The 21,655-nt window shown below is 34.8% G+C and overlaps 1 protein-coding gene across 3 annotated transcripts in view; it reads left to right on the top strand.

Annotated features, from left to right (window-relative positions):
• LOC135197089 (protein nessun dorma-like) overlaps positions 1-21,655 on the top strand; it is a 165,794-nt gene that overhangs the window by 140,276 nt on the left and 3,863 nt on the right. Inside the window, exons 2-12 of one of the 3 annotated variants that reach the window (XM_064224047.1) lie at positions 5,833-5,974; positions 7,579-7,704; positions 9,033-9,234; positions 9,893-10,101; positions 10,802-10,894; positions 14,308-14,402; positions 14,831-14,920; positions 16,475-16,696; positions 18,460-18,616; positions 19,151-19,295; positions 19,749-19,916. In XM_064224047.1, coding sequence (XP_064080117.1) covers positions 7,615-7,704; positions 9,033-9,234; positions 9,893-10,101; positions 10,802-10,894; positions 14,308-14,402; positions 14,831-14,920; positions 16,475-16,696; positions 18,460-18,616; positions 19,151-19,295; positions 19,749-19,916 — 1,471 coding nt within the window. In that variant the 5' untranslated portion in view covers positions 5,833-5,974; positions 7,579-7,614. The remainder of the gene's footprint in view (positions 1-5,832; positions 5,975-7,578; positions 7,705-9,032; positions 9,235-9,892; positions 10,102-10,801; positions 10,895-14,307; positions 14,403-14,830; positions 14,921-16,474; positions 16,697-18,459; positions 18,617-19,150; positions 19,296-19,748; positions 19,917-21,655) is intronic. The other 2 variants (XM_064224050.1, XM_064224048.1) reach the window with 2 other exon arrangements.

Here is a 21,655-nt window from a genome sequence, read left to right as displayed (position 1 = left end):
GATGGAGCCAATTGAGACGTCCATTTTTCTAGCTGAGATTGGGTCGCGTATGCAAACAGCTCTCCTCTCTCTCTCTCTCTCTCTCTCTCTCTCTCTCTCTCTCTCTCTCTCTCTCTCTCACACACACACACACAATCTCGGATAAAAGCTTGAATTTATTTTCTTCTGTTCGATGTGGAACACCTGCAACTCTCTCTCTCTCTCTCTCTCTCTCACACACACACACACACACACACACACACACACACCATCGGAAACAATTTTTAAAAGCTTGAATTTATCTTCTGTTCGATGTGGAACACCGGCAACTCTCTCTCTCTCTCTCTCTCTCTCTCTCTCTCTCTCTCTCTCTCTCTCTCTCTCTCTCTCTCTCTGTAAAATACGATCTTGATGTGTTTGGGAGATCCTTCGGTACTAAAAGAAAAATAACTATGGCTTCGGGAACTATTTTTTTTTTCCTAAGAGTCAGATCCAATCTTTCCTTTTAAGGCGAATTTTTTTCATCCATTTTTATCGTCAAAAGCTCGGTCTTTTATGCGTTTTGAAAGTTTTTTTTTTTATTTCAGAATCCATCATTGATGTTGCTTGTCAGTCATCCAAGATGTTTTCTAAGACGTACTAGAACTCACACACACACACACACACACACACACACATACAGAGGAGACCTGGTCCAAAGCACACACCAGGATTCTTATTTCCTTTACCACCTTACCCAATTTTCCAGGCTGCCCTTGGGTAAGGGCTAGTGCAGCTATAAGGCTTTGAACTTTGACAAAACCATGGAGTACAGTATACTATGTATTTGTAGTAAGTTAAGACCTAAGCCACTCCCACAAGACAGCTCATTATTGCCAGTTGTTGCAAGATGTGGATTTCGGTTTTTAAAATAGTATCGTACTGTTTAGGGTATATATATCTCTCTCTCCATAAATGAAAATCGAAGCATTCTTCGTTGTTATTGGTCGTTCAGTATTCATTTCAGAGAATGAAACTTAAAAACACGTTTTAAAAGCCGTACAATTTCCCCTAATGTACCACGACATCATCACCAGGAGCTGCGTTCCCTTCTCAGCGTCCTAAATTTAACACAAACTTTTGGAGCAGTGTTGGTGACGCCTCAAGAAAAGTTGAAATAGCCAGTCTTCAGGACGTTATTTATACTCTCTCTCTCTCTCTCTCTCTCTCTCTCTCTCTCTCTCTCTCTCTCTCTTACTTAGTGAATGCTGATCTTGAAATGGAAAAATTATCCATGCAAGTATGTATATATATATATATATATATTATATATATATATATATATATATATATATATATGACTGGTAAAAGTGTTCTGTAACAACAGAATTCCATCTAATAAAAGGAGCCCATAAAAACACCAAAACCAATGTAGAGAGAAAAGTACTATATTTCAGAGACTGCTGTCTCTCTCTTCAGGTATATGAATGAGAAAAGTTTACAGAAAAGGTGGTATTTATACCAAGAGATTCGCCACAAGTAAGCCAATTTAGGTCACCCCCGCTGATAATCTTCTTAATCTTCTTAAGCGTTGGTTGAATGAACACTGCGTCGACGATGTCCGATGTCATGTTCATTACCTGCTTCTCTTTTATTAAGGCCGATTCCATCATTTGACTCTTGTACCGGCAGTTGCTGCTATAAATTACACGTGACATATTCCAGTTTATTCTATGGTTATGTTCATTTATATGGTTGAAAATAGCCGAGTTCTGTTGTCCATATCTAACTGACCGTTTGTGTTGTATTAATCTCTGGGGAAGTGATTTACCTGTAAATCCGATGTAAGATTGGTCACAGTCCTGGCATGGGATCTCATATACCCCAGAGTCTTTGGGCGATGTCTTTTGTTGGACGTTAATCAGGGATTTGGCTAAGGTATTTGGGTAGGTAAATGCAAAAGGGTTGGATTTCCCAAGGGTGTGAGTTACTCTCTTAATCGTCTCCAGGTGGGGAATTTTTATTTTATTGTGGGAGTGTCTCTGGTCTTGTCTTTAGGGGTCGGTAGAAAATTACGTTTGCTTTTTGAATTGCTTTCTCAATTATATGGTCAGGATACTTTAAAGATGAAAGTTGCTTGCGAATTAGTTCAAATTCTTTTTTTTCCAGGAAATCTGGGGAACAAATTCGTAAGGCTCTTAAGAATAGGTTGCTAGCTAGACCTATCTTGATAGTATTGTCATGATAGCTAAAGTAGTGAATATATGAAAGTGAGAACGTTGGTTTTCTGTATATGGTAAATTTGTATTCTGTCGTGTCTCTGATTAAACGCATTAGTGCCCAGCATCAAATTTAAAGTTGAATGGGAAACAGACAACAAAATTCCTTTTCTTGATGTTTTAATAATCAGAGACACGACAGAATACAAATTTACCATATACAGAAAACCACGTTCTCACTTTCATATATTCACTACTTTAGCTATCATGACAATACTATCAAGATAGGTCTAGCTAGCAACCTATTCTTAAGAGCCTTACGAATTTGTTCCCCAGATTTCCTGGAAAAAGAATTTGAACTAATTCGCAAGCAACTTTCATCTTTAAAGTATCCTGACCATATAATTGAGAAAGCAATTCAAAAAGCAAACGTAATTTTCTACCGACCCCCTAAAGACAAGACCAGAGACACTCCCAACAATAAAATAAAAATTCCCCACCTGGAGACGATTAAGAGAGTAACTCACACCCTTGGGAAATCCAACCCTTTTGCATTTACCTACCCAAATACCTTAGCCAAATCCCTGATTAACGTCCAACAAAAGACATCGCCCAAAGACTCTGGGGTATATGAGATCCCATGCCAGGACTGTGACCAATCTTACATCGGATTTAACAGGTAAATCACTTCCCCAGAGATTAATACAACACAAACGGTCAGTTAGATATGGACAACAGAACTCGGCTATTTTCAACCATATAAATGAACATAACCATAGAATAAACTGGAATATGTCACGTGTAATTTATAGCAGCAACTGCCGGTACAAGAGTCAAATGATGGAATCGGCCTAATAAAAGAGAAGCAGGTAATGAACATCTCAAAAGGGAATTGGACATCGGACATCGTCGACGCAGTGTTCATTCAACCAACGCTTAAGAAGATTAAAGTAAGATTATCAGCGGGGGTGACCTAAATTGGCTTACTTGTGGACGAATCTCTTGGTATAAATACCACCTTTTCTGTAAACTTTTCTCATTCATATACCTGAAGAGAGAGACGCAGTCTCTGAAATATAGTACTTTTCTCTCTACATTTTGGTGTTTTTTATGGGCTCCTTTTATTATATATATATATATAATATATATATATATTATATATCTATATATATATATATATATATATATATATATATATAATAAATCACAGTAGTAGACATTACTTATCCGAAGAAAACGATAAAGTTCTAATCCGCCTTGTGCGCTCAACTTTCTTCGCCGAAAGAAAGATCAAAGCGAAGACGAATCAAATGGGCAGGACTTTTTTTCTGCAACCGTTCATTTACTCAATCGCAGACTGGAACCGGCCCATTTAGCTCTTCTAAAAACAGTATCTCTCTCTCTCTCTCTCTCTCTCTCTCCTTCGGTTTGTCGGGTGTAATCCATCCCGTGAGTTTAACCGACCGAAAACAGCGTCTCCTCTTGTATTAGGCCGATATAAAACTAAACATTGGCTATTCGTTAACAGGATGCCAAACGTTGCAAGAAGTGGCTCTTTTGACATAGCTTTTAGAGTCTTATAACTAGGTGCATAGGAAGTGTATACTGCATTCATACTTGAATGCTTTCTGATACATTCATACTTGGAGAGTGCATGATGCATCATTAAGTGTTCCGACCACATGACGTATTTCAGAGGTCGTTAGGTCAAACAAGGATTCCCCAGACGTCCTTTTTTGGGTGAAAAGATTTAACAGAGATCCAACTTCTTCCTCTTTTTCTCATTCTTCTTTCTTTCTTTTTAGAGCAAAGGCCACTGGGAGGGGCAACATGATGCCCTTTTCTAGCCCAGGCCTCGAGAAAAGTAAGAAAAAAGGAATTATCTGTCTATCTTTGCCTAAGCAGTAATTTGGGTACATAGTTAGCTAACAGCAGTGAGTTGCAGCTCACTCCTACCCTGTGGTAGGGGTGTAAGAATACTACCATCGTAGGTCCTAAGTGTCATAGAAGGCGACTAAAAAGACAGCTGCTATCTTGCAGTCTTACTTTTAATATATACATATATATATATATATATATATATATAATAAAATGATGTATAGTATATATATATATATATATATATATAGTAAAAAGGCTAGGCCCACCACCGATAACTGTGGAAACTGCTGCCGTGCAAGCATACTTTTCAGTAAAAGGCGAGTCCCACCCCCAATAACTGAGGTTGATGGCACCAAGGGCATGCGGTCGTAAAAACCCCTTTGCCAAATAATAAATCATGCCTGATGTTGTAAGAAAAGGCACATCAGGCAACCAACCCCTTAGTGTAGGGATAACGGTAGGAAAGAAGAAGAGTGAGTTGCGGCTATTGGGAAAAGGGGCATGGCTAGCAACTTCATCCCAAACACATGGAAGAACCTCAGAACAAACTCAGTAAAGATATGTGAATATTCAACCAATCGATCATATCAACACAAGAGGATAAATATATACGGAAATGCATTGTAACAAGAAAAACAAAATATGAAAGCCAAGTAGAAACTGTTTTAGCAAGAGATATTGTCCTTCCTCTGTCTGTCCCTTGAGCCGTTCCATAGGCTGATCCATACTACTACTTTTTCTGTCTTCTACTTTGCCGCCTTACTAATTCTGGAGATATGTTAGGCTTAAGGGATCAGTGAATAAACTAGAAACTTTTGCCTTTCGAAGGACGACATATTGACAGTAAACAGACAACAAGTTATCCAACTTTCCCCAGAAAGCCTAAGTTATGGATGCCCAAAGACTACTGAAGTGAATAGCTGGAAGTTTTATGGCCGATCCTACAGCTTTCTTAGATCAGACGACTTGTTCGATACTTCCGAGTTCTTTGGCAAGACATACTAAGAAACAGTACTAGGACACACACGCGCGCATATACAGTATATTATATATATATATATATATTATATATATATATATTCTATATTATTATATATATATCAGGAACAGCCAAACAAGAGCTATAACCAACATCTTTATTTCATTGGAACGTTTCAGCGTTAACACTCTAAGCCATTTTCGACCTTCAAAGAGGCAAAACACCAAAACTTACATTCTTATACTATAGTAAAATACAAAATCAAAGAAAGATCACACGAGAATGATTTTATACTACTTAATATATATATATATATATATATTATATATATAATATATATATATATAATATATATATATATATATATATATAAAGCTATAAGTGTTTGTGTTTGCTGTTCCTCGGTTTGTATTGTCAGAAAATCCATTATATATATATATATATATATATATATATATATATATATATATATATGTGTGTGTGTGTGTGTGTGTGTGTGTGTGTGTGTGTGTGTGTGTGTGTGTGTGTGACGAAACAATACATCCAGCCTATTCATAATCGGAGCCGTTACAGAGGTATTCATAAGGCGTGAGGAAATTCTATAGTGATTACAATTGCATAAAATTTAAAAGTACGCTGTAAAAGCCAATATTTATCGTTATTCTTCAATTTTTTTATATTTGTGTGTAATTCAAAAAAATAAATATCCTGATAATCTTGAGATTTGAATTATTATAGACACAAGAAATTTATATAAATAAATTTTCAATGAACTATTTGGCAACTCTCCAACAGAGTCTCTCGTGATTGGTTGGTTTGGTTTGAGGCGCCGCGGTGACTCACATGTTTAACAGCTGTTCATCAAAACAACTGTCAAGAAGTCAAACGTCAAATTGTGCACATTTTGTGGTATAAATTTTCAGAATCCTTCTTCGAGGTAAGCCAAAAATATCCTCGTTTTGCATTGTTAAGAGAATTGAGTTCAGATTATGTATATTTGTTATTAATTAACGCACGTCATACGAAAGCTTATTCTTGAGGCACAGTGGCTTGTGTCAGCTAAGTATTTACTACTAGCCCTATAGCTAGCTATGTAGGTATGCCTATATAATTTTTTTTATGATGTTATGTATGTCCAACGTTAGGTTATTTTCTTGAAACTAAAGTCTTCAATCGCTTCAAGAAGCGTTTTGTAGGCTCATAGTCTACTTTATGTAGGTATTCTTGTGGCTAGTCAAGCGTAGGCAAATTCGTAGGCCACACCTCCCTGGCTAGATACCTATACTCTGTTTTTTTTCATCTGTCCATCCGGCTGTGGGGTTTTTGTATGGTAACACTGCGTCCCGGGCTTTAAATAGTTACGCTACGTGTAAGTTTTAGGTAAATAAAAGGATATTTGGGTGTACATTTGCAACTGAAAAGTGTTTTAATAATTTACTGTATGCGAATTACACCATTAATATTCGAAATAGGTTATTGTTATTATTGTTGAATGTAAGCTCCCTTTTCGGGGTGGCGAATGGAACAGCCAGACGCAGTGGCGGGAAAATTGCTTCTCTCGCTGTTCACTACGGCAAGATGTCAACGTATTACTTCATTATACGTAAGTATATCAGTATGTACTGTTAATTTTTATAAAGTGCGTTTCAGCCAGATACGATATGACGTAACTTGGTTTAGCATCTGTTTGATGGAATTTGCGTCTGGCTGTTCCATTCGCCACCCCGAAAAGGCAGCTTACATTCGACAATAATAACAATATTCTATTTCGAATATTAACGGTGTAATTCGCATACAGTAAATTATTAAAACACTTTTCAGTTGCAAATGTACAACCAGATATCCTTTATTTACCTAAAACTTACACAGCGTAACTATTTCAAGCCCGGGACGCAGTGTTACCATACAAAAACACCACTGGAGGATGGACAGATGAAAAAAAAACAGAGTATAGCTACTCGTACATCTAAAGTTTCAAAAAAAAATTTCTTACTAGGTTTTACTTTTTGTAATCATATTGAATGTCGAGTAGTAAACTAATACTACTCCAATTGATTCTGACATTTTTTTTTTAATATATATATTAAGTGCTAGTCTAGGGGGTTGATAGAAAATTTGAAACTTCATAAGGGAGTTGAGGAGTTAAAAAGTTTGAGAACACCTGCACTAGACTATTACTGATATAACCTAGGCTGGGTACTTACCTATTAATAGTCTTCTATGCTAGCATGAAATTTTTAAAAAATGGGTGCTTACCTATAACAAAACGGGTTATTCCTACATTTTAGGGGGACCAAATTCACTGCAGTACGTAAATTCCAAGATCAGCACATAGTTTTATCAAATATTTATTGAATCATGGAAAACAGTGAAGAAATCAGCAGTTTATCTGCTTACAGAAATAGAGATTGTGAAAAAGCGAAAGTAATAATAGGGGAACATTAATAAACAAAAACATGTCTTAGGGGATACAGACCCATAGAATTTTAAGAAATCGTAAATCTCTGCTTCTGTAAGCAAATAAAGTGTTAATTTTTTCAGATTTATTAAAAAGTGGTTGCTGAAGATCAATAGCCTATGCCAGGTTCCTACCTGATTTCTGGTTCCTGGTTCCTAAGCGCTCATTCCACAAACTCAGTTGCAGACACACTACAGTATTCACGTGAGGTGCAGATCTTTATTCCATTTGTTTTCTTACAATCTCTGCTTCTGTAAGTAGATAAAAGCTCATTTTTTAGCAAATAGCTACCATACTTCTGTTTGCAGATCTGTTGAAAGAAATTAAAAAAATAAAATAAACTTAAACATAAGGGAGCAGTGAATTTCAACCACTAAACTATAGGATTACCCAGTTACCATTTTTATCTAATAGGTTTTAGTGTTTATTAATGAACCATGTGTTACTCTAGACTATTACTATCACCTCATATTTTCTGTTGTAAAGAAAACATAAAGTCTTAAGAGCCAACTAATCAGTTGCCTCTTATTTCTTTGATTTCCTTGTGGTAGAGTAGCTTTCATGTACTATAGGACATTTAGTTATATCAGTTGTGTACATATATGGCATCTCATTTTGATGGATAATTTATTTAATTTTTTTTTTCATATTGCCATCTATAATGTAGCCTTAGCCTGGGATAGTGTAGATCCCATCTTCTCATCAAGTTTTCCTGTATATTTATTTTAAAGGAAAGGTAGAGTATATGTGTTCTGTAAAAGTATGCTTAATTGTGCAGAGATCATTTTTAGTTGCGATACATCAAATATGTAAATGAGTGCTGATGAAAATAATTTCTCATTGATTTCAACAACAGTTTCACTTCATATGAAACGATAAAGTAGTATATGCTGTCTTAGACAGTATGATTAGTTAACCTGTATAAGATAAAATTTAGCATATGTTAATCTAGCACATGAGCAGATTGTACTTCCATGAACTGCTTTGTAGGTATGCCTTTAATTAACCTCTCATTAGCCTTTTATTCTTGCACCCATGACAAATTGGGTGTGGTTATACCATCAGATTAGGAAATAAGTCATCACACCCCTATATCAGGTAGTTAGGAATGTAACTATGGAAATTTACCAATGAATAAGCTAGTCTCTCAAAAAGTTGTTATAAATAAAACATCGTGAACAGTTTCTTTAGCAATATTCAGTCTATAAAGAACTGGAGATGTATCTTAGGTGATGTCAACAATGCGGTGTTTCTGAAAAAACAAATAAAAGCTGCAGAAGATAACTGTGGTTCAGTAGAAATTACAAATATTGAATTTAAAAGTACATTATGGTGCCATATATGCACAATTCTTCTCCTTACTAGGCTAGTGTTTATATTATTGATGTGTGTACATACTTTATCTCGAGAATTATATACTCATTTTATGTTGTGTAGTTTAAGAGTTTTTGAACAGACCCATTCTTATATTAAATCTGTTTTTACATTAACAGCATCCCTTAATGATAAATTCACTTATATTCATTACAACCACCAGTATAGGATCAACATGGAAAAAACTAAAGATACGCCTTGCACTGCACTTGCAAAAGACATCTCCACCCTAGTGATTAATTCATCACCAATGAATGAGTCTACAGGATCTGAAAGAAACACTGCAAGTCGTAACATACCAGAAGTATTTACTGCCACGTGGTTACATGAAGATCATATTATTGAACTTACCAGGATACTTCATGGTAAGAAATTTTTCCATCGTAATTCACTCTTTATTTTCCAGGATTCTGGGTCTTCATGTAAGACTAATAATTTAGAAAGATGTAGATAAGTTATTACATGTACATAGTAAGTATAGCTGAATATAGCCTTAATTACCATCCAACATTAATTGCAAGTTGTAGTGATATCTCATTGTAATTTTTTGAGTTGTAAAAGGAGCAAGTCATGAGTAGCAAGTATAACCCTTAGAAACATGCATGTGGGACAGATAGCTTATACACTTTATCCGCAGCCATATTTTGGCTGAAAATTCCATTTAAAAACAAATGGTTTGAACTTAGAAGTATGTCATATAAGTAGGTAATGTGATGTAAGTCACATCATATACATTTCCAGCTTTTATTACTACAGTAGTAAAGAAGCTGAGATTTCTTTTTGAATGTGTAATGTTTGTTGTAGTTGCAGATGTTTCATTATTAAACCTCTGCCTCACTTCTCACAAAAATTTGAATTTTGTCTTTTGCTATTCACTATCCCCATGTAAGCTATACTATAGCTCAATAGTATATTAACCAAAAAATTATTAGACTATAGTATCAACATATCTGTAAAGTGATTAGAATGTACAACATCTAATATTTTTTTCATTTATTGATGATAATTATGCATTCCTAACAGGTGTGGAGGCAGATCGTGTTGAAGGCTGCCTTGTTCAGTATGTCGAAGAAAACATTGAACCTGCTGGTTGGAAAGCTGTATGGCAATATTCACAGCCATTAGTCACTGAGAGTCAATCCCAGCCACATGCTGTTAAAAACCAAGAAGCATTTCAAACTCTGTATGAACAGCAGGTATCACCTGGACCTATAGATAGATTTGTTGTGGAAGTAAGTGCAGTACTTGGTAGTGTCTAAGTTTAAAGTTTATCTTGTTTATATTTTTTTTATAGGTGGACAGTATCACATTCTGTTATGTTTCTTAGATGTAGTACTGTGCATTTTCAGTTGAGTTCTTTACATTATATTTTACTAATTGTAGTACAAAGCTTAATATGAGGTAAATCACCTAGAGATTATTCCATTTACGTAAAAGTATTATGCAATAACACCAGTAAAGTTTCCTTTTAGACTAATTGCATGTCTAAACAATTTTGTGATTACTCTAGAGAGCCAAGTAAACAATTAATCATAGTTGGTCTGGGTCCAGTATGTCCCACAAGATAATTAAATAGCATTGCACGCATTAAAAACTACTGTATTTGCAAAGTTTATTTACTTTTAAGATCACCTTAAGGTTTCATTGTGAAATTCCCTGTCAGATTTCATAGCTCGGGTAAAATCAGATCCAGGATTTGCAGAATATATAACATTTATAGGCCAAATATGGAGTAAAATTGTTGAGAAGTTAGTCAAGAAAAAGGAAATAAAATTAATGAAAAGGAAAAAAGAGAAAGCAGTGCAGCCAGGGTCTAAGAAGGGTTTTGCAATGAACCTTTACAACTGTTTACAGTGGTCCATGTAGGACATACTTTAAGTAAAACCCCTATGGTTCCGAGGTTTATCTGATATCTTTACGTATTGCTTTCAGGTAGTGAATGTGAACAGAGAAAAGTTGGAGGCAGAAGTAAAATATTGCAACATTACTCACAAAGATCTAGTAAAGGACTGCCCTGATGATCAGGTATGTGAAATCTTTAGGAAATTTTATGCTTTTTTTCCTAGACTTGGAATTAATGTGGCATTAATGCTTCTTATTCAAATCCTGCTCATGAACTGTGACCTGCTTCTTTTTAGCTTGATCTTATTATCTTTCAGATTTAAAGTGGAAAGTTTCTGTATCAAAGACAGCAAAGAGGCAAAATTAATTTAGCATTCTCTGGCCTCAGAGATTGCAGTGTTATGTTGTTCCTAAAGATTGGTTGGCTATAGATTGATGTAGTGTTTCAATTTGATAAGGCAAAAGATATTATATCTTCATATCAAGTTTAACAACCATCATTACTGTTGTTGTTACAGATAAAGCTGTTTATATACCAACATGGGCTGTTGCTCATAATCGCAGCCCTAAATGGGGATAGTAATGTAGAAATGATTTGAGAGCCCAGTGTGGACCTCTGACCTATGCAAGTCTATTTACAGTTAATTTTACTAAATTTTAAAATAGTAATAAGGTCCATTTCTGCATATTTTAGGACCTTTTACTATTCCTCCAGTCCTTTGGTTTTTCCTCCTCTGGTTGTACAACTTCAACTTTGCCTCGCTGCAGTTTTCATCTCTTATTCGTAGGTCTCCCTGTAGGGAGTTAGTACCACCATGTACCTCATGCAGTGCACTGTAGGTATTACTGAAGATTCTTTGCAACATCCCTTCGGCCACTAGCTGCAACCCCTTAAATTCCTTTTACTGTACCTCTGATTATGCATATTCTCTTTCTTCCATCTTCCTTTCCACCCTCTCCTAACAATTGTTTCACAGTGCAACTGCAAAGTTTTCCTCCTGTTATACCTTTAAATCCTTTTTATTGCTGAATGACCTCATGGGTCCCAGCACTTGGCCTTGGCCTAAATCATTTATCTGTTCTACTCTGTTCTTATTCGAGGTCTAATCCCTCATGCAAGTTTTATGAGAATCTATATTGTAACTCTTGAGTTTAGCCAACCAATAAACAATAGTATTATCATTCATAATGTCTCTCCCCATAATAAGTTACGTTATGAAAGGCAATTATACCCACTTTTTTGTATATGTACCATTTTGCAGTAATACACATTACCTGCAATGCTACAGTTTAATCATGGCTTTTGGTTTCTATAATTAAGGCTCATTTTCTGAAGTTTAGCCTTAAGCCTTTTCTCTTTCTTTTATTACAAGATGCTTAATGCAAGGACTGTCCACTGACAGCTTTAGGTAATTTAGCAACAAAATTTAGATTGGAGACTTCTAGGAGGTAGAGCTATTTCAATTGATTAAATCTTTATTGGTTTTTTGTATACATATATGTAGTGTCATATTTACTTTGTATAGTTACAATTTTTCACTTCAGGAAGTTTGTTTCAGAATATCTTTACAGCATATATCAGTTCTGTATGTTATTTCTTTAAGGAATCCCAGAAGATAATAAAAATTACTGAAGGAAAATGTGATAGAACAGGGTATTAAAATAGTACTTCGTATTTGTTTATTGTTTGGACATGTATAAAAATTTGTCTTTTGAATGACAAAAAACCAGATGGAAATGCATTTCTTAAAACAGGCTATAAACTGCACCACCTCATGTTGACATAACATAGAATTTTGAAGTGTCCTTTAAAATTCCTTCTGACGCTAACTCTAGAATGCCTTTTCCTTTCATGTTTTCAGTCTTAGTATCATCAATCCAAAGGTGAGTGTGTAAGAAGTGGTGGTGTTTCGTGTCATTTGCTTCATGTCTTATGCACTGAATTTTTTTAAGAATTGTGTGATTTTCTCTTAAGTAATTATATTAATGCATTAAAAGTTGTACTTGTTTTTTTATTGAGTTTTCTCACCTTCTTTTAATCTTTGGAATTACCCTCATGCATTTATTTTCATCTCTACATGTTCGTTTTCCAGATCACACATTCTCTCATATCTCCTTTCATTATTCCAAATTCTTTGTTATCCTCATTCCAAATTCTCTGCCTTAATGTATTTTAGTGATTCTTACATCCATCTCCCTCACACTGCTGAGCACCAGTGTTCCCACTATCAACCAAATTTTTCAGTGCTTTAAATGGGAGGGACATTTGATTAGCGTTCATCAGCCACCACAAGCATTAGGTAACTTTAAAATATAAAATAATATTCACCACCCTTTATTATATTTCTTAACTTTATATCAATCTTTGGCTTGTATTTACGGGTGTTTTTTTTTCTGAGTCCATTAGATATGACATTTTTTTTTTCTTCTTTTTGTGCATAATCCCTTCAGTGCTTGACTATATCATGACAGAGTGGTGTGGTTAAACTACCTGATAATAATAACCAGGCTATATTGCTTCTTATCTGTTCAATTGTCATCTTCAGTTTACAGTATCATACTCTAGTGTCTCCCCCCCCCCTCCCATTTATGAACAAATCTCTTTGGTAAGCTTTATAAGAATCTAGAAGACAGGTGGCTTGGTGGTCTTGCCTAGCTACAGAAAATGAGATACGCATACAGGCCTTAAGGGAGGTATTTTCTTATACTACAGTATTTGCAATGTAATGGTATAGCCATGGTGTTCTATCTAATGAAATAATACAACCTATTCTTCTTTTAATATTCTGAGTGTGAGATTTTGTAGACTGTGTGCTCCTGTATACTCCTCCTTAAAGCCTGGCATCTAATAAATTGTGTATGCCAACTCAGACTTGTTATTTTTCAGATTTAGTCAGTTTTTCTTGACTTGTTCTTCCTATTTGTATTTACACCAACATTTTTCATTGTTTTTAATATTATTGTTAATTACATGTATATTATGTTACCCCAACCTATCATCAAACATTTTCATCAACTTCCCTTTGCCTTCCTGTTATTTCTTTGTACCCCTTTCTGTGTCCAGTGTTTTACATAAGATGTACCTTGTATTAGGTTAGAAAACAGGTTCTTCCACACTTTTGTGTTATGTGCACTTTCTGCCTGAATTTCAGTCTAAATTATGTCTTCATCTATGCCCTTCTTCCTTGAATTCCTGGGCTACACTATTAATCTTAGTCCTGCTATTTTCATTTGCAGTAAGTATTTTGTACACATAAGATATTTTAACTCAATTCCATTGGATAGTTTAATGTAGAACTTCAAGGAAAGAAATTTTTGTTATATTTGTGATGGAGGGCTGTTTCATCAACTGTGGAATTTATTTTCATTATTCATTATTTTATATGTGAACATTGTAAGTCTACAACATTGACTCCAGACAAGTTACAATCAGTCTTCACTGTGCTTGTAATAGCAACACCACTCATTTGCTACAGAATATTGTAACACCTCAACAATATCTATATGAAAATTTTACAGAATTGTATTTTCTCCATTGTTCCTACAATCATATCTTGGTAATTCAAATCATGCCTTTTTTACCCATTACTTTTTAGTTTACAGTTCCATTAGTGCAGCTGTACCCTCTAGCAGTTCAAGAAAATGAAGCAATAGATATTGCCACAACTGCAGAGGTCGTTGAACAAGTAAGGTGAGGTCATTACAACTTGTTTTAAGTTGAACATTTTGTGTTTATCCTACATGTTTGTGTGCATACTGGATTACAATATTTTTTATTTATCTTAATCTTTTTAATTTAATTTTCTTGTATTACTCCTTTATTATATGCCTTACCTCTGTTATTATTAACAGATGTTCAGGAAGAAGTATATTACAACCAAATAATGTGAATATATAGTAATTATTAACATTGCTGTTGATTTGCTCTTATTACTGTTTCTTTGTTATTTTCAATTTTTATTTTCTCTTGATATTTTAAGCCTCATCACTAGTAATCACTAAGCATCTTGCCTGACTATCTTCATTGCATTTGTCATCTTATGTGTCTTCTCTGTTTTTGTCTTTTTTATGTACAATACTGCAGTGAACTTTGGTAACTGAACAATAAGCAATTTTCAGGTTCTTTTATAATCACATATGGCAAGCTTGGGATCTGGAGGAAGAAAGCTGTTGTTATGATCAACACCTCATAGCAAGGAGACTCCAGTTGTAAGCATCCATTTTGTGTTTTAGTATTTGCAGGCACCAAATATTTATTAAACGAAGTAAATTCAGCATAACCTCTAATTCTAAGGGAATTTTCTTTAATCTAGCATTGATCTTGATTGGAGATAGTTGGAATAAATGAAGGGTAAAATACTCATTCAAGTTATTGTTACAAAATGAAACAAAACCTATGTTCTTCATCTTCATTTTGCACATTGACCACCCCAACTCCGAATAACAACTACTTTCATCCATATCATTTGTAGACAATGATTTAAGCTAAGGGGACATTACTGCATCCATCAAACTTGAAGAGCAGTAAGATGAAGGTTTTGATGTAGGTAGCTCATAGAAGGATAGGAAAATGTCCCAAATGAGGTGAAGACAGAATGAGGGATGTCGGTATCAGATGACTAAAATTATTAGTCAATCAGCGTGTTTTCCTCTTTCCAAAAGTAGCTTTGCCATTTCTCTCTGGTAACTCTTGAAACCAATGCAGTGTGTGTGTTCTGTGCTGTGCTTTATAAACTGTAATTATAAGAATGTTGTTGCTGAAGTTTTCTATTACTGTTGCTGAAGTACTTGTGTCTATGACCTTTTCCTGGTCTTAAAACCCCAGTACATCACTATTAGAATGCAGGGCAACTAATCTGTCATTGTCTACCACCTTGTATCATGCAGTCCCTCTCAATTACTGTTTCCACCTCCAACCTGTCTCGTCATTCAGTTTATATGCATATTTAAGACAACTCCTCCAAATACAGTTGAGGAAAGACTTTAGTACCTAATTAAAGATATTTTGTTCCCTTATCCACTGGAACTATGGCAGGTTAAAGGAGGTTACCATTATTAAATCCACAAAGTTGAATAAAGAAGTAATGTTACCTAGGTGGAAGAGCAAAAGATAGCCAGAATAATGGCCCTGTGTTCTTATGTATTGAAGGTACCTACACTTTAGTTGTGCACTGATATTCCCTCAAGTGTTCACTTGTTTTATGAAAAATAGACAGGGAGGAACTAAGATGCACTGCTGTCATTGTCCATGACCTCTGCAACATGGTCATTGATTACTTCAACCCAACTATTCTTCATAATGTAGGTAATTAATGAATTTCATTGTAGTAGAAGAAACTGGTCTTATCAAAATTTCAGAGTATCTGTGAAGTACCCTTATCCGTCCAATTTCACTCAAAATATACTTTGATTATTGGCCATACTACTAAACTATTCACTGTAGATGGTTCTTCTCCTTAAAATATTGAAGGTATCCTGTGTTGAATAGTCACACCACATAAGACTTATACATTCTTGTTAATGAATGTCTAGAAAGACAACAGTTTCTAAACCTAAGTACTATCCTTGTAGACTCATAATCTTAAGTGACTTGTTAATCTGTGAACAAACAGTGCTTACATCTCATGTTTATTCCATAGCCTTTTGGCTTCTTACTAATGATTGTTATTTGTGATGATGCTTAAAATCTGTTATATATTTTTAAAGGCTTAAGGAAACAGACTGATGAGGTCTGTAAGTGATGATGGAAAACTTTTACTCCAGATATCAAGACATTGAGACGGGACGTATACCATCATCAGTGGGCTCAGAACTTCGTCAGCTGGTGAAAATTGCCAATGTTGTTCAGAAAGAAATTGAAGCAACAGAAAAGTTAGGAGGTGAAGATGAGGCGGATGAGGAAAAAGTATCAATACTCATTCATCTCCACAAAACATTAGAAAATCTTAAGGCTAGATTTGATTTAATTCAAGAGCCAGTGCTGAGGTATGTCAATGCATAAACTTCTCTTTAAATTTGCCTCTTATGTATATTGTATTATCCATCCTCCATGTTAATTTTTTGAAAATTTCACAATGAACCTCATTAGATCCTTATAGTACAGACTGTAAGAGAGCAGCTTATTCTTTTTCCTCCTCATTCCTGGATATTTTTGTTGGTGGTAATTTCCTGTTTTTTTGGTTGCCCTTAGTGAGCTGGAAGAGAGTCCCTCTTCTTTATAGGTAATCTCACAACCAACGAGTCACCACACCTCACGTTTAATTTCAGTTCATAACTTCTTTCCCAGTGCCACTAAGCTTTGGAATTTTATTCCTGCTTCCACTTTCCCTGATCCCCTTGGGGTTATGAACCACCTTTTCCATCTTCCCTCAATCGGTTCTGGGCTGGATGGGAATAATATGGTGTCCAGGATCATTTGCATGAAAAGGAGTGAAAGGGTAATTTAATTAAGTTTCCAGAATCTGATATAGGCAAATTTCAGTCTCCTCTCTCTCTCCTCTCCCTCTCTCTCCCTCCTCTCTCTCTATCTCTCTCTCTCTCTCTCTCTCTCCTCTCTCTCTCTCTCTCTCTCTCTCACATATGGCATTCTGTCTATAGACAGTATCAATGATTCTAGTGCCACTTTGACTGCAGTTGCATTGCTTTCTGTAATTTGCTCTCATCCTTTCCCTTAGTTGTCTTCATATTTGGACTCCACTCCTTATTTAAGAGGAAACACTTTGGGCAAGCCATGAAAGAACAGAATAACCTATGCTAAGGACCTCGTGAAGATATGCTATAGTACTGTGAATTTGTAATCTAAATGGTATTATAAATGCTTATGGTACAGAAGTTTCTAGCAATAATATGAGTGAGTTTCTAGGTTGCTATTAAAAAAAAGTCTGTTCTTGACTCTGGAGAAGTGGTAGTGATACTTTTGTATAGCTTTTTCATATTTTTTGTGAACCTCTGATATAATTAGACTTTGAATAACAATTATTGATTTTTCATGCAATACATTTTAGAATGTCAGCATGAGTTTTCATAGTGATGAAAAGGTGTAGTTCTCCTCATATACTTAATGCTAGTACTATATACACTGGGAACTTTGAAGCATAATATTGTAGCTAACTGTTCAATTAAATTGATATTTAACAGAAAGATTAAATTCAAATTGAAAAATATTCAAGACATTCAGCTTCAAATTGGTGAGGGACTATACTTTAGCTCAGGTTTGAACACTGAAAGAATGAGATGCAATGAAATTTTTAAGGTAATGCTAATGGGATGTATGTATGCTGCCTTCATAAAATTCAAGTAATATTGCTTGTTGTACAGTAAGCATGTCCACAACATTGGCATGACAGCATCAGTATAATAGAAATATGCTTAGGTAAATTCTTTTACACTATTGGGTTACTTACAGTATGGCTGCTTGGACTCTGTGTCATTTGGAGTAAAAGTATGAGAGGTGGAAAAAATATATTATATTACAGGGGAATGAAGCTGTTAATTAAGGTATATTAATACCCAGAGAGAACAATAGACACTTGATTTAAGCAATGATTTAGGTACAGTCACGAACTCTTGAGTATCGTGTGTTCTTACTCAGTTTCTTAAAGAGTCTTCAAAATCCTGTTATAATGGATCAGATTAAACAGTGGTTTCTGTTTTGTTCAAAACATGAAACTTTGATTTTGCAATGTTAATTGAAACTGCAACAATGCAGTGCATGTAAAAGTTATTTTAAATTTATTTTTTTCTTGTAGGGAATTGTGTACCTCATCTCAGCCCATAGATTGCTCTTGGGCAGTTGCCAGTCAAAGAACTAATTTAGCTAAGATTTTAATTGTAGTGGATTGCTTAAGCCTAGATGCCCTGACTGACATATCACACGTACCAGAACTTTTAAAAAAATTGCCACAGGTAAGAAATAGGAAGTTCAGCACAGTATAAGGCTTTCATCTTGATCATGAAAAATTTTTAAAAAACAAGAGTGAAAGTATTAGTCCATTAAAAGAGAAGATTTAATGAGTTTTATTTGAATCTCAGTTAAATAATACATAGTACATGAATTTATTAATTTTTACACTTGCTAATTGTTTTTATTTCCTTAATTTATAATTTACCCATACTTATGGTTTAAATAGTTTACTTATATTCTTGTCTCATATCTTTACTGGAAGAGAATTCACCGTTTGGCCCAGCTAGAGTATTCACTAATTGCCAAAGTCTTTGTCTGTCTTTTCTTTCTTTTCACATTTGAAGACAAAGTATTAGCACACCCATCAAAGAAGATTGTTGCAGTTTTTAACACTTTATTGTGTGTTTGGGTATCATATGATATATGCAGTTGACAAAAGGCATTTCCACTTACTATTAACTTTAGTCCTTTGCTGTACATGCTTTGCTTTGATACCTTGCTGTAATTTTCTATAAATAAAGAAATTTGTTATACAGGTACCAGAAGATGCGCTATGCCAGAGTTATCCAAGTCTGCAGCTGGCATTAAATGCTGCAAAAAAAGATGACATCATTGTAATTTTACCTGGCATTCACTTGCTGCAGTACATTGGACTCATAAGTGGTGGTGGCACATTACTAGGTGAGATAAAATGTTACTGTTTTTGGAAGTGTATAGCATTAGTAAGAAACTTAGTGTTTAATTGGAAAGAGATTGCATCCCTCATCCTTCTGTTGTCCACCTTGGTTTACCTCATTTTGTTAAATAAAGAAACTATATCCTTAGGTCAGGTACTCTAGTGCCCAAGAAAAGTCTTCCTGGAATCAAAAGGGAAAAAGTAGAGTATATTCTTCATGGTAGAGGTTTTGAGGATTTTCAATTGTTCAACAATATTTTTTTATTTATGCTGAAATAGTGTTTTTTTATTGCGCAAGGAAACAATTCAAATTATATGGACCAATTTAAAAATACAGCATAATTGAACTTCTGATAGAATTAAAAATGGGTACATTAATTATATAATCAATGTTGTAATTCTTTCATTATTAAACCACACTGTTATTGCTCTCTTCAGTTTTTCTATTCACTTTTCAGGTGTGGGAACTGATGTTATCATTGAGGGTACTAAAAACTCAGGTGATGTCTTGATTGACATTACTGGAGATTTCTCTATGCAAAACATAACACTGAAGCCGCTTCCAAATCAGATTGGTATTGTACACCATAAAGGAAATCTTACACTAGATAAGGTTGAGATTCAAGGTGAGCATATCTTTGAAAATGATATTCTAAGAATTTAGGGAAATTTATAAATTATAATACTTTTCCATCATCACTTACACTCAAGTTAATGAATAGACTTTTCAGACAGGCGGCCAAAGATGCAATTGTAAACAAGTATCATATGGTATCTATAGAATAGTGTATGCAAGTCATTGCTTTTCTTATGTTTGAGATCATTAATGCATGGTTGCCTTCTTTGCTTGATTCAGTATATGAACATATAGAGCAAATTACACAAAATTATTTTATCAATAATTTTTTCTCATGTATCCAGTGTTTGTTTAAAATTGTATATTCAACTTTGATTATCCTAAGGTATTTATTTTTACAAATAATTAAGCTCAAAGTAAGTTTATATTTCTTATTCCCTAGCTCTGATACTATATGAGGAAGGCTTTCATAAATGCTGTAAGTCAAATAGTTTACTATATAGCACCTACTTGAAATGTATGCATATCCATGAATGCTTACCATTGCACTCAAATAACCATTGTTTTACATGTGTGGGATGTAGTTAACTCATTCTGAATTAACTAGATCTCAAGCAACCGAAATTGATATGTCTTGGGTATGTATATGATTGCCCACTGGCAGTTGTTTCATCCTGTATAGAGGGTGTAACACGAGTTTATGAAAATATTTGGGGAAATGAAAGAAAAAATCTTTCTAAGCAGAAAATATTCTACAAACATGCATTTTAAGGCGTTGTTAGTCGGTGAGGTGAATTTTTTAAATGACCATTATCATTAAATGGCCAAGTAAGATGGTGCGCACAGGATGTCGGAGTACGCACGGCTATGGGGAGGGGGATGGAGATGTTCACTTTGCTTGTTACTCTAAACAGCCTCGTTTTTCTGCCAAGAGTGTGTTCAGGTTAAAAGTGTCAGATTTCTTATTCATTTTGTGAGCAAGAAACTGGAGACAATGCCATATCATTCCAGTATTGTGGAAAATGCAGATATTATGTTTATTTATGGGTTTTGCAATAATGAATTCCACTGTTATAAAAAAGGAAATCTGCAATTAGGCCAATGTGAATAAATACTTCCAAATCAAATGTATTCCTTAGATACTGAACAAAGTATCACTGAAACCTCCCTCTCTGTCAATGGCATTTGCTGGAATCCGATAAAGGAAAGAAAAGCAAGCCAATTGGAATCTTCTCTCCATCAAAGATAGGCGTATTCATTTAACAAAGATCAAAGATTTAAAGTGTATTTTCAAGTGTATATCTCGTTCTCCATGAAAATTATTCATCATTCACCAGTTCACCAGTTGAAGCGAAAAATACACTTAAGAAAATGCTTTCGTCTCTGTCTACTGGAAAAGGTATATTCATGCAGTAATCAAAAGAGATAAAAAAGCTGACGTTGTTCAAAGTGCAGTAACCTCCCTACCTGCTTCCCCTCGTCATCATGATTACTTTCATTATCATTCCTTCAGCATAGGCCTAGTCCTGACTCCTGATTCAACACTTCCATGACATTTACACCACTCTCTTGATATGTAAAGCAAATTATTATAATTAGATTACAGTGAAGTCTGTTCACAGGTGATTTACTAATTGAAGGGACTGTAATGTTACATTTTTCAAAAATCTGAGAGAAAAAACTCATAATTAAAAGACTAGCAATCCAGTTGCTTAATCCATTTCATCAACCCTCTCTGGCCCCCCTTATCCCTGACCACTCAGACATCACATACTCCATGTTGGCTGA

This window comes from Macrobrachium nipponense, chromosome 18 (genome assembly GCF_015104395.2).
Source record: "Macrobrachium nipponense isolate FS-2020 chromosome 18, ASM1510439v2, whole genome shotgun sequence".
Lineage (NCBI taxonomy): Eukaryota > Metazoa > Arthropoda > Malacostraca > Decapoda > Palaemonidae > Macrobrachium > Macrobrachium nipponense.
The sequence above is the reverse complement of the archived record's forward strand: the minus strand, read 5'-3'. Positions and strand labels throughout refer to the sequence as shown.